The sequence below is a fragment of the Melanostigma gelatinosum genome (assembly GCF_949748355.1).
Source record: "Melanostigma gelatinosum genome assembly, chromosome: 11".
Lineage (NCBI taxonomy): Eukaryota > Metazoa > Chordata > Actinopteri > Perciformes > Zoarcidae > Melanostigma > Melanostigma gelatinosum.
The window spans coordinates 25709211-25726944 of NC_136644.1; the positions used below are offsets into that span (position 1 = coordinate 25709211).

A 17734-nucleotide genomic window follows, 5' to 3' on the forward strand; every position below is an offset into this window, starting at 1 on the left:
CAGCCTGCTGCGTCAGCAAAAAGAATGAAACCGCTCAGTTTTCTTTATTCTAACAGCTGAGAAAAGGTGAGTGTGGAGACACTCTGGTCTATTGATCTGTAATTAGATTTATTAGAATACGTTTATAAATGTTTTGTATTTTATATTTGCAATACCTACATTAATAATTAATTGAACTCACAATTAATATTAGTGTTGATTAACATGTACATTTGATGTTTTTTGATGACTACTTCAACACAATAATGGTCATTTTAATGGCGACGTCGTTTTCTTTCGAGTGTCGAATCAATTAATTGATCCATTGTTTCAGCGCTACATAATTGTTTGTGTTTTTCAATTTTCATACAAATTGATGTCATTTAACTGATCCTTCCCTGAGTCCCCGCCCCTTGACTGCAGACTGGCCAATCATAGCGTAGCATCAGGTTCCGGTCCACAGACTCTCATGCGTCGTGTCAGATTCTCTTCATTTTCAGGCTGTTTTTTGTGGATTTGGAGCTCGTTTCTCCACCAGTTTGTTATGAATTCCTGGTCTGGTCTCTACTAACTTCTCTACTGAGGCGCCATTGTTGGAGGCGGAGCTCTTCCCGCTGACGGCCAATGAAACGGCTTCCTCAGGATGTCCACGGTCTCGAGCCTGACGCTCTGCCAATCAGAGATTATTATAAGAAAAAGAAAAATCCAGCCTCCGAGTATGACGGGCTCAACCCCACGGTGAGTGTGACGTCGTGTCTTTACGACACTGAACGGGGAGTTTGAGGATGTCTGCGTCCGTTCGCCTCAATCGTAAAAGACGAAGCAGCGAACTGAGACGAGTGTGTTTGAGGATTCCATCCGCTCACACCCCCCTCAGCGCTCTCTCTCTGCTGGCTTCAGATCAATGAATCAATGGTGCCTGCCCACTGAAGCTCCTCTGGCAGTTCACACACAAGCAGAGGGTAATAACTGTGAGGCGGGGGAGCTTTCAAGATTGGGAAATACAATTAAGGCTGCTGCAACATTTTTGTCTTATTATTCGGCCTGATTGTGATTAACGCGCCGCGAGATGCGAGCATAATTATCGACCGGTCGGATGCCGGCGAGTGCTGCAGCAGCGAGGATGTGTTGTTGTGCTTTATTAGCAGAGAGCGACAGAAACGGCGACACGGGGGCAGAGAGGGAGACAGATGGGCGTGGACGGAGGGGGTTGCCGGTGAGGTAAGGAGGTTTTTGGGAGACAGATGGCCGGACCTCCGAGGTCGGACCGGGGTGAAGTTGAAAAACAAGCCGCCGCCTCGGGAAGGACGCCCCCTCCTAAGCTTCCTTCCCCTCCCTCATTCACTCGTTCGGTCACATCCCAAAACTAAAGGAGATGGAAAACATGGACAAGAAGTCCTTCAAATGTTCTCTGAGCAATGGAACATGCTTTTACCATTGAGCAAATGAAGACCGTGTGACGCGATCGAACGCTCCAGAACGAGAGAGTAAGTGCACCTTGAGTTGGGATCAAAGCAGCAGATAAATGTTTAGTTTCCAACTAACTTTCGTCGAATAAACTTCTTATTCTCTTATAACTCTTGAGAGGAGGCAGCGGCCTCTTTGCTGCTGTGGGAGTCGCACTAATTTACACCCATGTCACCATCCTCCTCCTTACACACACACACACACACACACACACACCATTATGTCACTCTCCTTTCAGAAGCTAAATTGGGGTCAAGACCATGATGGTGGAACAACACAAATAACAAGTATGCAGGAGGAGGAGGAGCTTCCAGCAGAAAGCTCGGGAAGCGGCGGGCAGACAAAAACACCCAAAGTGTGGACAAAGGAAAGAAACTCCTGTTAGACAGGAAGCAGAATCCATCTCTGCTCTGCAGGATATACACAGGAGCTGGAAACACATTGATTCACCTTTTATATTGCTGTCTTGACTTGAAAATGCATGAAACACCCCCCCCCCCCCCCCAATCTCTCAAGCTTTCCCTCATGTAGTGGAAGTGCTGAAGATGATTTTCAGCTTTATTACATTTTGCACATACCACATATTCTCTTTATATTTTATTCAAAGTCGCTCTAATTTCTCACAGATGCTGATTATTCATTCATTGCAAGCCTCGGATGAATGTGCTGCACAGTTCATATTTGAAACCCGGTGATTAATGATCATGAAGTCGTTTAAAAGCTGACACGTCCGTCGGTTGGTTTCTGTGAAGCTCACATTAGAAATACGCTTATTGGCTTCCTTGCTGAGAGGAAGATGAGAAACTATGTCAGGGAGTCAAGTAGCTTAGCTTAGCATAAAGACTGCTAGCCTGGGTCTGTCCAAAGGTGAACCAGACTCACGGCCTCGCTGTTGTGGGTCTCCGTCCAAAATGTCATCACTTCATCATTTTACCTCATCAGGCATGTGTTTGATATTGTCATAATTAGCACATGACTCAGGGCAGAAGACGTGCTTTGTGTGGTCACACTGACCTTTGACCTTTGACCACCGAGTTCAGTCTCGGCGGACGATTGTGCCAAATTTAAAGAACTTCCCTCCGGGCATTCCTGAGATGTCGCTTTTACAAGAATGGGACGAACGGAAGGAAAACCCCCAAAAACATGACGTGTCTGTCCGAGGCATTTAATTGCCATAAAAAGGACCAAACTGGAGTTATTGTCCCTTCAACACCTCCAGAACAAGTGATTTAATGATATCGGTGCCCTGGCCTCCAGGAACACCTGAAAGAATCGGAGTTATCTCTGATCGGGTCCTTTAACTCGGACACAGAACAACCTTTAATAAGCACATCGAGATCTGGCACACCCTTTTTCTATGAATAGTACGGCTACATTTACTGCTATTATCATTGTTTTATAACCACTGCTGCTCGCACAAGTAGTCTGATTGCTTTCATTATTTCTGCTACAACTGTCTCTCTTTCTCTCCCTTTTTCCCTCCCTCCGTCTCCCTCTCTCTAAACCCATCGGGTGAAACGGCCGTCCACCCGAGAGCCCGGTTCCGCCAAAGGTTTCGGAGTACGGTCTAGACCTGCTCTCTATGAAAAGATAACTTCTATGATTTAACGCCACATGAATGAATTGACGTAAAAAAAAAAAGTGATAAAAAAAGTGTCTACGACTGTCGTAGTATATCATGCCACAACGATTTCATAAAAAAAAGTCATAGTATCGTATTTTTTTAAAGTTTTTAAAAAGTCAGTGTAGCATGTCGAAAAAAGTAATTATAAAATGTCGAAAAAGTACGATAGTATGTTGAAGAAAACAAAACAAAAAGTCATAGTATAGCGTGTCGAAAAAAGTGAAGAAAATGTCATTTAGTGTGTAAAAAAGTATGGTATGTCAAAAAACTGTTGTAAAAAAAAAATGTTGAAAAATATCCAAAAAAGTCGTGTCACATAACGTCGTAAAAATATATTTTTTAAAAGTCATAGTATGTCGGAAAAATGGCATAAAAATGTCATAATTCAACAAAATGTATTTCGTGCAGCCCAAAATCACAAATCATGAATTTGCTTCAGAGGGCTTCAGACTGTACACATACACGGTGTAGTATGTCAAAAATATATTTAAAACATGTCTTAGAAATGTTGATGCAACTTCGTCATGGCAGGTTTTTTCTCTGAGGACCCGAGGAGGTGAAGTGTTTGTGTACGCGGTTCTCAAGAAAGCTGCGAGCAGCAACACCTGAAAGTGAACCCACAGCGGCCGGAGTTCTTCTGATACCCAACATGCATTTTGTTCTGCGCTTAGGAACCCCCGTGGGCATTAATGAGGGGGATTGCACCGTGTGAACCCTGGACCTGAACCCCGTGAGATGAAAGCGATAACACCGCCGTCTCCTACCTTGACTTTCTCACGTCTCAGGCAGCAGAAGAGACAGTTTTCATCGAAGGACCAGTCAGACACTTCCTCGGGCTCGCAGTCTGCACAAGAGAGGGAGACAGAAAGCGCCGGGTTAAACACACTACAAAAGCATCCCGTCACTGTGAAGAACTAATTACCCCATTCCAAGCCTGCATTTTGTTAAACATGTACAGTGGGATGAAGAAATCCACTGCCGTCTCCTGGTAGTTCACCTGCTGCCATCATGAAACAGAAAACAGCCCCTCCCTCTCCCTCTCTCTGTGTTATGCCGCAATCAATGCAATACAAGTTTAAATGCAAAATAATTTGTCAAGGAGCTGCAATGGATGATCATATTCATGGGCTAGTATGTAGTATTTGTATTCATTGTTTTGAGTCATTTCTCATGAGTGAGAGAGAGAGAGAGTGAGAGAGAGAGAGACTGCTGTCGACTTGGTTACAGCTGAGCTGTTGCCATGGCGCTACGCTTCCTTTAAAAAGCCCTCGGTTCAGTCTGAAAACAGAGAGAGAAGAGAGATGCAGTGAAATAGACGAAGCAACGGAGGAGAGAAGGAAAGGAGGAGTGTGTTACAGTACAGACGTGTGGGGGGGGGGGAGAGAGAGAGAGAGAGAGAGAGAGAGAGAGTGAGAGTGAGAGTGAGAGAGAGAGTGAGAGTGAGAGAGAGAGAGAGAGTGAGAGTGAGAGAGAGAGAGAGAGAAAAGAATGAGTGAGTGAGTGAGTGAGTGAGTGAGAGAGACCTCTGAAGATCCCTAAGACCTGAATGACTGTAAACTGCTTAACAGCATTCCAACAATAAAGATTAGAAGAACAATAGTTGGAATGCTCAACAGCATTCCAACAATAAATGGTTCCTTTTCATGCATTGAACAGAGTGAAGATATTGAGAATATTGCACCTCTGTAGGTCACATATGTGTTTTCCAATCACAGTCCACTTTCTCTCACATTCCTGTGAGATGTGCAACACATAAAAGGGGCCGTGTATTACTCCCTCTCTCCTTCTACTGCTGTAATGAAAAAGGCAGGTGAGCTGTGCTTGAACCCCGTGGTTGTCCCTGGGATGGGGCCAATTAGCTCAAGTCCCACTGCGATCGTGACCTCCCGCCCTCGCAGTGTAGTCACGTTCCTGTTTGTGAGCTCGAGGAAGACGTCGACACCTTTTGCATGAATCGTTGAGTTCCTGCTCGATACCACCTTTTTAACATAATTAACAAAAACATTTTTGATTCATGTCCGTTTAAAGTTTAACCACAGACGCAGCTTTTAAAAGTTTGTTTGTTTGATTTCGTTCATGTCCACAGTTCATAGTCATTCATCTTTTATTAACTGTGAATCACTTTCTAATTCCGTTTGGATATCTAAAAGAGAAGTCGATCTTTCAACATCCATTTTATGTTCTCTATTATCGCAAAGTTGCATTTGCCGTTTGCGTATTTGTTTGTTTGTGTGTTTGAGAATGTTTACCTTGGAAAAGCGTGATATCGTTGACTAGTCCCGGCCCAAACAAGCCTTCCAAGATGCTTTCAAAGCCTATGAAAAGAGAAGAGGCGTGACGTTAATGCAGGCGGACATGTTTACCATCAAAACAACGAGTGACAGCGGCTTTAATACCACGTAAAACAAAACCTGAAAGAAGGAAAAAAACACTGTCAAACTGCAATATTAAAGCATTTTTGAGACAATATTTCATCTTTTGAAGGGTTAGGAACACAAATGACAAAGTGCGTTTCCCGTAGGGTATATTTTGCTGATGCACAGCCTCCACTGCAATTAAAGAAATCTACAACAAACTAAAGTGAAAGTAGCAGCTCAAAGCAGTTTGCAATCTGAAGTTGTTTTGCATTTGAAGGGCGTAAATAAAAATAGTTTTTCTGTATTAGAAACAGACAATAATACAAATAAAGTCACACAAAGACACACATAGACAATGATGTGAGAGCACACACACACACACACACACACACACACAGAAACACATCGAAATATCTACGAGGAGGAGGCTTTGTGAGCGGTCATTACACACACACACACACACACACACACACACACGTCTTTCTTCTCAGCCTTCAAAGAAAAATTAGCGCTTTACCTCTAACACACCAAGCTAACGTCACTCATTTTTTTTATCAACTGTAAATACCCTCGTCCTGCTGTTGCTTGGCAACCGCATACAGAGAAACATAAATACATATTGCAATTTTCAACCTGACCCTCCTCCCACCTCCCCCAACGTCATCCCCCATTAAATGGAAATGGAGGCAGACCCAGAGCAACAGAGACAAAGACATACATCTGCGTGCGTGTGCGTGTGCGTGTGCGTGCTTAACATGGAGTAGAAAGGTTAGCGGAGCACATATGCACGGTTCAAGTGTAGCCACTTGTCAGGCCACATGCTGAACACAGAAATGAACGAGCTCGATGAGCCGCAGTCGAAACGTACGTCTCCGTTATAAAATCATTACGGCCGAACTCACGGCAACGGCAACGCCGCTTCAGCTCCCGACCAACCGGTGGGAAGAGTCGAGGCTTCGAGGACTGCAGATGTGTTTCTAAATGTTTCCGCCCGACGACCGGTGATGAGTCCCGTATACGGTCTGGACGAGGTTTACGTTTGAAAAGAAACAGCGACAATGAGGTTAAAACGCTGACGTTACGCTTTAATTTGAGGGTTTTTACATCCACAGCCTTTTTATACACAATACTGCAGTTTTAGAAGACAGGAAGTAACTAGCCAAGTTACAAAGAACTTAGATTAATATTCAATATTCGGTATGAAGGGCTCTCTAAAGGGTTAAAAACAAGACACTTGGTATCTTGATACTACAACCAGCACAAAAACACATGACCAGTTGGATTTAGGGAAATTCCACGATGTGACCATAAAGCATCTTTAGGGTCATTGGGCCTCATGCACCACTCGTACCAACATATTTGCTCTTAAGGGTTCCGTTGAAGAGTGAAAACTTGCCGCATTCACCAATTTTCCCGTATTTCGAATTTTCTCTTGAGTACGAATACGATTTACGGATGTTCCCGACATGTCGTGCGTTTGGTGTGAAATGAGTCTGCGGTTATCCGAGCGTCAACAAACTGGGCTACATCTCCATCAGCACAATATTGACAGAAACACGCGAGGACGAAGAAAGGAGGCAGCTTCTCGCTTTACCTGCCAAGCGAATCTGGAAACACGCCTGTGCTGTCTGCAAATGAACCAACGTTGCTATGAATACAGAATGAAATATTACGATATCACAGAGTCACTGCCAATTTCCCAACCGTACCAATTTCTACGAATCAGACATTTTTTATTGTTGCCATTTTAACAGACAGCCGACCCTTTGAAAAGCTCCCGGCAGCTACGTTACCATGGAGCCCACACTGTCACGAACTGCACTATCTGAATAAATATCATCTAATGTTTGGAAAGACAATGTTACACAACGGTTAAACGTGACGAGCTCCAAAACCACGAAATCAGCCTCAAAAATAAAGGAAATCTAAAGTCTAAAAGCATCACATTGTTGTCGGGCCCTGGTGGGAGCTGGGCGATGCTAAGCTATGATTGGCCAGTCTGAGTACCAGGGGGCGGGACTTAGCGAAAGGTCAGTTGTTTCAGTAAATTTCAGTTCAGTCTGAAAGTCTTTGTCAATCTGCTCATTTCAAATCAGTCAGCGCATCTCTGATTCAGGGCTTGGACATGCAGAGAAGCCAAAGTCACATTGCTGTTACGTTAAATGTATGTGTGTGTGTGTGTGTGTGTGTGTGTGTGTGTGTGCGTGTATGTATATGTGTGTGTGTGAAATCCCTCCGTACCAGTCCTTTAGTCTTCTCAGTTTGTGTTGGCCCGAAGCCAGAAACAAGATAAGTTGTTATTCTTTGAATTCCAGCAAGACCTACCATGTGGTGATGGTATGATAGACACATCAACACTCACACACACACCTACACACACACACACACAGAATCACAAGACATCGAGCTCATCCACATTTGCACCAGAGAGGACTAAAAAGCAGCACAGACTTCAAATATGTGATGTGAACGTACGGACGGCACAAATGAAACCTCGTTGAGTGAGGAGCTGCTGCAGAAGGAGGGTGTTGAAATATGATTTCAATAATAAAGCGGAGGGTTGGTTACATGAACACACTCGCACACACTGACGGATTCAGCATTCAAACATGCGATTCCTCTCGTAACTGCGTCATTTAAAGCTAAAATGATTTATAACATTGCGGTTTTCTGATGTTGGAACAGCAGGAGCGCTTCACACTTGCATGTGAACACGTTAACGTGCACCATCTGCAAGCAAAGAAAGTAAAACAGCAGAGTCACTCCCCCTGTTGTTTCAACAGGTAGAGTTAATGATCAAATTGCTCTCTTACACTCATTTAATTGTCTTACAATATAATTGGGAAAACACGTCAAGTTAAATACAAAAGAAGATATAAACTCAACAAAAACAGTCACTTTTTATAAGGATTGCTTAAATGACTTTTTTGAAGAAGTAACTCATCTGTCATCTAGACCTATGGAGACAGAAGCAGAGGCATTGGTCTTTTTTATTTTCATACGGAGAAGGTTTCATAAACGACCAGCAAACGATGGATTAATCCACCTCAGAGTGGACGTTGGACGACGTCCAGCAGGAACTACATCTTACGCCGTACAAACACAAAAGCACTGCTGGGAGCCACCGAGCTGCTCAGAAATTCATTCAGGGCGCGCTCATCAAATCAAAGCGCGCACAAGAAACAGCGTCTTTCCAATTCCCTCCGAGCCGCGGAAGAGGAACTTGACACTGGAGGAAGTATTGCCATCCATCTGAACATGGAAACCGACGTTCGGCTCTCCTGTGACCACTGGACCTCAGCTATATATAGTGCTGCATGAGCATTAATAATGCAGCATGACTAAAGCTCTTAGAACAGGCCTTCTCGCCTGGCCCTGATCAAATCAATACCTAATTAAGCCCGACCGGGGTCTGGGCTGAAGAGAGGAGGAAGTGAGGCAACATGTGTGAGGGACGGGAAGGATCAGAAAGCCTGCTTGAATTAAACAGCTGATATCCAGTCAGCAAGAAAAACGTCACCACCTGACCTCCTTATCGGTCGGTTCGTGTGCAGGTTTAGTAATTTAGTTACTTTGCGTCGGTAACTCTGGTCCCATGTTCCCCAACCCCCAAAATATCGAGTGCGAGAGACGATTGCACGTCTTCAGATATTACCGCAAGATGCAGTACGCATGCATGAACAGTAGGGGCAGCGTAGGGCAATTCAATTTTCATTCTCCTAAACCTACGAGTTAAAGTTAAAACGGATAAAATGGCAACAGAAGAGGATGTCAGGTTGATGATTCACTCGGTAGATTACAGAGACTGAACTATAAAGTTGTTTTTGTTGAATGAAGCCCGAGGATCAGTGGCGCTACAGACCTCATTGATATTAATGCTCTTTGCACTATTTAGCTGCAGCCATTGCACAGTATGTGCTTCTTCTTTTTTTTAAACCCCAAAAAACAAGTAAGAACAACATTATTTTGTGTAATTCTTTGCCCTTCAACCCCGATTATGATCCACGGAGCATAAACACATAATCCACTCCGGTGATAGCCGGGGGACTCGGGATTTGGAACGACACAGGACGTCACATGACACGTCGGCAAGCAGAAAACACTCAAACTTATCTCAACCAACATGACTACAAAATGCTGCTTTGTATGAACCGCAGAAACCGAGGAGCTAACACAAGCTAGTCCGCTACATGACCAGCCTGATCTCACAGAGATACTTGAAATGGCCGCGACCTCTTAACGGGTCAGACATGTTTTCATAAAGTCCGGATGAGGAGGAGGTTGGAGTGAACGGATGGATCACCCGCTTTCATGTCCCGTGTGAAACCCAAAAGTCAACATGTAAAACGTAATTAAAGTTGCACAACAAACACTTATTTAAACCTAAACCCTGATCTTATCTTTCCTAAACACATCCAAGTAGTTTTGTTCCATACGGTTACGTTGTTTCCGTGCCGCCACCACGTGACGCAAAGTCATGGTCGTGTATTTCTGTGAAAAATAACAAAAGTAGAATGTTTTGGCTGACATGCTACGCCAAACTTTCTGTGACTTTTGTTTGGAGTTTCTGGCCTGAAGGTAAAAAAAAAAGACTTAACGTAGCAAGAAAAAGAAAGACAAATGTAGCATAAAGCATCGTTATTGTGGCTAACGTGAAGCTAGGCTAACATGCGTGTTAGTCCATAGTGCTGCGGGAATGAGTCCAAAAAATGAATAAAGCAAATACGTGCACGATTGGCCAAAGGTAAAACGCAGAGACTCAATCAAACTGCAGGAAACACACACACAGTAGCAATGAACACAGTGTGTCGATTCAATCTGACGGCTTCTCGGCAAACCAAATCCCTAATCTCATCTCATCTCTCTCTCTCTGAAGTATCCGGTGATGATCTCAAAGGAGGCTGATGTGCGCTGGCAGCTATTTCTGTGACTAACACACCACACACACACACACACACACACACACACACACACACACACACACACACACACACACACACACACACACACACACACACACACACACACACACACACGCTTGTTAACGAAGCAGAGACGCTGTAAAAGCAATCTAAATTGGGCGGCGTCTCACAAGAAGCAAACCAAAAGACTACACACCATCACACCACACATCAAACAGTGGATTTGGTGGTTTTACGGTGCGTTGCGTTGAGCCAGTCACACCTTCAACATGGTCATGGCTTCCAGGAGGAAAGGAGAAAGAAAAAGAAACAAGGTCGAGCTCTCTGATTGGTTGATGAATCACCCGCCCCAACATCAAACAGCAGCACATCGGATGACCGCATGTGTGCAACAAATCCCTCTCCTACATACACACACAGAGCCTAAATGTATGGCTGTGTATTTGGGGTCCGTGTATCCCCATAATGCACTGGGGCAAACCTGGACTCGAATGCGGTGCTGCTCAAAATAAACGTTTCTTTTTATTTCTTCCTGTTGGCTTTTGCTCATCTCTGCAACCGAGCAGATGTCACAGCGGGAGGAAAGAGAAATAAGAATTAGTGCAATTACTCATCTAATTACCTAATTATTTCATTATGTGGTGGAGAGCAGGAAGGAGGATGGGGATGGTCTCCCTCTCTCTCCCTCTCTCGCTCTCTCTCTCTCGTGTTTCCTTTCGTCCGCTGTGCTCCGCTACTGCTGCTGACGACGACTGGAAATACTTCAAAGTATTACCTTTCTGCACTGAGCCTCTGATTGGATTCTGGTCTTCCTGTGCAGATTGTATAGCTTCTTCTTCTCCATCATTCATTTGTCCAACCCCTTCTCATTTCGCCCTCCCTCCCGTTTTTGCATGTATACATGCAAAAACGGGAGGGAGGGCGAAGACGTAGAGAAAGTGAGAAGAGAAGGAGGGCAGCGCTAACGAGGAAACAAATTGAAAACAATTAAAAGAGAGATGGGGGGGGGTTGTGTGTTTGTGCAAATGAATGTCGGGTGTGTGTGTGTGTGTGTGTGTGTGTGTGTGTGGGGGGGGTGATTAGTGAGGGATTACTGAATGGGAGTGGTAAGTGGTGTATTCTTTGTATTTTCTGCCAATTAACTTGCCTGCTAAAGTAGTAAACAGGGATGTGATGGAGCGAAAGTCTCGAGAGGACGACAGACACTGAACTGGTGCCTTCAGGCCCTGTAGTTTATTTGAGCTCAGGAGTGTTTCGATTGTTTTTGTTGAGGTGATAACTCTGTATTTGAAGCCGTCACTGCACTGAGATCAATACAAATGTGAGTCTGTTGAGGTGCATTCCACTCGTACTTGCAATACTTCATCCCCCGATGTTTTTAACTGGAACTACGTCTGATAAATGTGATGGATCTCCAGTTGCTCTGGTTAAAGAAAGAGTTGCTCCAACCAGACAAAGTGCAGTTTACATCCACGTCTGTCCAAAATGTCATCACTTCATCATTTTATCATATTAAACATTTGTGTGAAATAATGAATTCTTGAGTCGTTCAGAGAGGTCTCAGTGAGCGTTTGACCACTGAAGTCTAATCAGTTAATTCTTGAGTCAGAGTGGACTCAAGGCCTTCCGGTGATATCGTGTTCACGAGGATGGGACGAATGTGAGGTCACAGTGAGCTTGACCTTTAACCTTTCACCACCAAATTCTCATCGGTTCATCCTCGAGTCAAGGTGGAAGTTTGTGCCAAATTTCAGGGAAATTCCCTCCGGGCGTTGCCGAGATATTGCGTAGAAAAACTGCCACCAAGTTTGTTCTGATTGGTCTGAAGTCTGTAAATCTGGTGCAGATATACTTTGTGTCGAAAAGCACAACACGTACATTGTTTGATCACATGAGAAATGAATCTATTATCAATCTGCACACATTTAGTCATTAAGTCTTCTTAACTGGCATGGAGCTAAACCCATCATGCTTATTTAAAGATGAAGGGGACTGGAAACCGGATTTATTTTGACTCCCCGCTGCTGCCAAAACTCTCTGAAGTTGGCAGGATGACCGGCCGCTGAACATCTGTCCAGCAAGCGGCGCCACGACTCGGTCATGTGACTGCTCTTTTTTTGTTTTGAGGAGTCTTGCATATGCTCCGTTTGAGCGTAGAGAAACCCAACGGTTGGTGTGATTGCACCTCCAGCAAACGCTGTGAGACGCAGCAGAAGAGAACGAAGGGAACTGGCTTCCTGCTGTGTGTTTGGCGGTTTTCCAGCCAAATAATACTCCGGATTGCTGCTGAAGCAAAGAGACGCCGTGAGACCGGCTGCACCGGCGCCACCTGGTTACGTCAATAGTAAGTCTACGCGGCTGCATGTAAACAGGAATATTAGAGGAATATTATTTTTCCTCAGCGATGTAAACAGCTGAGTAGAATCTTTTCTTTTTTTTGCAATAGTCGCAAACCTCTGATCCAACTCCGACATGAATGAAGTGCGGCCCTTCAGCGTGACAAAGCGTCGTCTCTGTGACCGACGCGTGTCCCTCTCCACGCGGCCGCGTGCGGCTTTCATCACGCTGCAAGGTCGCGTTACAAGGAGAGAAAGAAAAAACATAGAAACGTGAACGTCAGAGAGAGTCAACAATAAGACGAGCAATGAAGTAAATGAACGGATGAATTGCAGATAGTTCTGTAATGCCAGGAGAGCAGCGTAGCATGTTTTGTTCTTGCATATTGACCTCTATTCATTTTCTTTTCAGTCAGAGGGACAAATTATTCACAGCGGGAATGAAAGGAGTCTAAATGATTATCCTGCAGCTGGGGGAGGAGGAGTGTAGAAGAAAGAAAAGGTTTTAAACTGAGACCTTGCCTCTTATAGACCACCGCGCTCCAACGAGCACTCAGGACTTTATCCTTTCTTAAGGGCAGCAATTCCCTGAAAACAGAAACCTTTCAGATTCATAAGAGCGACACAAGGCCGACCTGGCATTGGATTTCCCTTTTTCCCCCTTTTCCTGTATTCGGCTGACATTGTCGCCCATTAACGGTTGCCAACGAATTGACCTTCAACCTTTCATAAGGAGAGTTCTGTAGCGGTGTGCGTGACATCGTCTTGAGGAGATGGAGTGGAGCAACGGGCCTCAATGTCGGTTTTCGGGATAATGGACCGATGGTCTTTCCGTCCAATGGGACAGTTTTTGGGGGGTTTCTTGGGGTTAGAGACTGAATCTAAAACAGCCGCCGAAATCAACACTGACAACCGACGGCACTACGCTTTGTGTAGCCGAGTTCATTCCTTTTTTTCCGATCACCACTTTACACGTGGAAAACGCATTTGGATTTACATCCTGGATCGTTTTCTGCTGCTGCTGCTCCGCTTGCTTTGCTACCTGAGCAAGTATTTGATGGAGGGTTCTAATCTTTTGACTCTCCACAGATTTATTTATTTTATCAGCAATGTTCTGGTCACACGGCTGCTCCTCTGAAGACGAGGCTTGAAATCATCGCTTTGCATGTGGACGTCTCTCACATGAGCTAAACTCAACAACACACCGGACACAGACCGACTTAAGACTCATCCGATGTTCACCAAAGGCTTATCGTGCCTCAATAATCAGTAACTGATCTGGACCTGAAACAAGAACAGTTCATCGTCACTGGATAAAAGCGTCGAGGATGTCTCGATCAGTTGTGACTGATTTCACACTTCTTTCGTCAGAAGTTGTTCCTGCTGGCAGAGGAAACCCTTCAGTTGACAGTAAACAAGAAGCCTTGTGTGGCGACAACAGCTCAGATCCTGCTTCCGCTCGTCGAGCGTAAACGGAGAAAAAGTGGAGAAAATATAAAGAAATACTGTTCGATATGTTGTTGCCAACAGGCAGCAGTTACACCAATCTGTGTGTTATTTGATCAGATTTTTATCTTTTTAATGTTCACACAAATACAAGAGAATCTCCAGATTGTTTTGCGATTAAAAAAAGAGCTCTGCTGTTGCCTATATACGACAGTTTAACACATTGCTCAATGACACACTGCAGTACTGCAACCATTGCCTTCCATTCATTTCAGAACAGAAGAAAAATCATCTTTCTGTCCAGGAGCAGATTAAAATACTGACAAACAAAACAAACAACATTTAACAGCATAAATCATGAGTTTCACTTTATCATCACCTTTATAAACAAATAGTGAACATTATAAGATTTTATAAATTTGTTAATGTATATATTAAATGAATGATGCAATAACATAAATTACAGCAATACCAATAATTACTAAACATCAGTGTTTAGTGTTTGTTAATAGTAAAATAACTATTAAGTGAAGACAATTTACCGTTTATTAATAAAGGTTATTCAGTGTTCACTCTGGAGTTTGAGCTGCAACAGAAACACACACAGACATCGAACATGATTCAGTGACTCACTGCACACAAGCCTGACACACACACACACACACACACATACACACACATACACACACACACACACACTTTTGTTTTATTTTGCATCAGCATCAGAAGCATCAGGCTGCATTGCTGCACAAAACAATCGTACCTGGTCTCCACTTGATCTACATTTCACTTGAATTAAAACTCGCTCTGACCGGCGACACACGCACACACACACACACACACACACACACACACACACACACACACACACACACAGTGACATCATGCTTAGCGAACAGCTGAGCTACTGGACAGCAGAAAATCCAATTTGTGCAGGCAGGACTTGACCACCGAACGCACTGAGGGGGGCAACACCTCGCCCCCCCCCCCCCCCCCCCCTCCAGCCTCCTGTCCAAACGCAGCAGCGGAGGGGTGGGCTGGTGTTTCTTTTTTTTTAAGCTTTTAATGCCAGTGATTAAAGCCACAGGCGAAGCTCGAGGTTTTCTCGAGACACATTTATTCTGCGCTTTTTTTAACGGAGCCGAGTCGGAGCCGAGCGGACAGATGTGAAGCATCCGTCGTCCAGAACAGATGTGATGATGTTTCATCTCCGATGGATGCATCTTCTTCCAGCTGCGCTCCAAATTTTTTAAAGAATCTTTATGTGACATTTCTGCTTCATTACACACACAAAAGAAGCTCGATTTGACCCAAGGCCTCTCTGTTGTCACGGCTCATGAACACACAACGTGACTTTCGGTTCCTTTTTCTGCACCAGACGTTTGTTGACATCCAACACAAAACTGCTGTGCTGAAGGGAGTATGGGAGACTCTTTTGGCATGCATAATACAACGCAGAGCAACAACGCAGCGCAACAACGCAGCGCAACAACGCAGCAAAGCAATGCAACAACGCAGCGAAACAACGCAGCGCAACAACGCAGCGCAACAACGCAGCAAAGCAATGCAACAACGCAGCGAAACAACGCAGCGCAACAACGCAGCGCAACAATGCAGCGCAACAACGCAGCGCAACAACACAGCAAAGCAGCGCAACAACGCAGCGCAACAACGCAGCGCAACAACGCAGCGAAACGCAGCAAAGCAATGCAACAACGCAGCGAAACAACGCAGCGCAACAACGCAGCAAAGCAACGCAGCGAAATAACGCAGCGCAACAATGCAGCGAAACAACGCAGCGAAACAATGCAGCAAAGCAATGCAACAACGCAGCGCAACAACGCAGCAAAGCAGCGCAACAACGCAGCGCAACAACGCAGTGAAACAACCCAGCGCAACAACGCAGCAAAGCAATGCAACAACGCAGCGCAACAACGCAGCAAAGCAGCGCAACAACGCAGCGCAACAATGCAGCGAAACAACCCAGCGCAACAACGCAGCAAAGCAATGCAACAACGCAGCGAAACAACGCAGCGCAACAACGCAGCGAAACAACGCAGCGCAACAACGCAGCGCAACAATGCAGAGCAACTTCTTGGCGACTAGAGCGAGTCCGAAGTGGAGTCGAGAGGATCTCAGGAGGTTAGATATCTAATAAACTACTCAAACGCATCATTATACCATCAATGCTTCATCTTATTTTGGACCCGTCCACACTAAAAAACACCTCACTGGCCTTTTCAGATTCACCAACAGCAGAAACCATTTTCACAAATCCCCATTTTCAGGAGTGGAAAAACACAGACGTATGTGGGCGGAGTGCCAAAACACAAGATGCATTCTCAAACCAAAAGAATAAAACCCTCACAAAGAATAAGAGCTGCGGCACAAAGTCAGCCCTGCAGTTTGTTTTGGTGACACAGCAGGAGATCCACATCCCTCACAACGACACCGAGTGCTGAATCTTAAAGAGCCCACAGCACTCCATCTCCTATTGCACCGTGTTGTTGTGTGCTGACGCCCTCCTGTTTCCATTTCCTCCCTCTCCTCTCTGAACGACCGTTTTATTATTGTTTATGAAGCTCAAGCTGCAGACATTCTTTCATTATTGATTTTCCTTTAATTTCACCTTGTTTTGTGCGTTTCACACCGACTGTTGGGTTTAAAGGTTGATGGCGGATTTAGCCGGCCCCCTCCCCTCCTCCCCACCGGGGCACGTGGGTAAATTCCTTATGAGATTTAAATGTTGGATGAGACAAAAGAAAGCGAGAGGGCTCCACACACACACACACACACACACACATGAACTCACTCAAGGAGGGCTGATGTGATGACTGTAGAGCTATATTTACAGAGTATGTGTGAGGGTTACAGAGCGCACAACACACTGAGGGAGGGGGGGTTGAAGGAGGCCGTCAGCTGGAGACATAACGCACTCTTTTTATACCTTTTCCACCATTTCCTCTCCCCTCCCCCCCTCAGGAACACCCTCTTCATTCCCTCTTGCGTTCATTTGCTTTTAATAAGTCCATGGACATTCTTCTCCTACGTCAACTCCCCTGCCCCCGTTTGGTGGATGTCTGGTTGATTTTTCATTTGTTCTTTCATACCGTCTCGTATTCTTTTATGCCCTCATTGAATGATTCATTTCATTAATTTCTTCTTTACTTGCTCTCGCTCTCTGATATATTTGATTCACCTGTCCTCACAGATGAGACATTTTGCCTCTGATAATGTACCTGTTAAGATGTCGCAACACAAAAGAGCTTCGAGCTTCAGCTACTGTCACTTTCAATGCATCTTGCAACTGAAATTTGGTTTTTTTTGTGTTGCAAAAATGTGCTTAACCAATCACAGCAGGCTCTGGGGAAGAAGAAGAAGATGTTGTTTGATTTCCTTCCAAGTGAAATGGAAAGATGGTTCGATGTTTTGACCTGCAGTCCATAATGGGCGTAACAGAACTTTAATTCTTCTCCAAAATAAAAGCCCGTAGCTGAGCAAAACGTCTGCCAGCAGATGTGACAGCGAGCTGTCAGCGGACAACTTTGTACCTCAAAGACGTTGCCTTTTAAGTGACGTACTGTAAGGATTCATTCATTCATT

The 17734-nt window shown here is 44.7% G+C and overlaps 1 protein-coding gene across 1 annotated transcript in view; it reads right to left on the reverse strand.

Annotated features, from left to right (window-relative positions):
* Window positions 1-17734, reverse strand: part of LOC306785094 (ligand-dependent nuclear receptor corepressor-like protein) — a gene marked incomplete at both ends in the record, with an annotated part of 35949 nt that overhangs the window by 2851 nt on the left and 15364 nt on the right. Inside the window, 2 exons of the mRNA XM_079279319.1 lie at window positions 3835-3914; window positions 5320-5385. Of these exons, the coding sequence (XP_079135445.1) occupies window positions 3835-3914; window positions 5320-5385 (146 nt within the window). The remainder of the gene's footprint in view (window positions 1-3834; window positions 3915-5319; window positions 5386-17734) is intronic.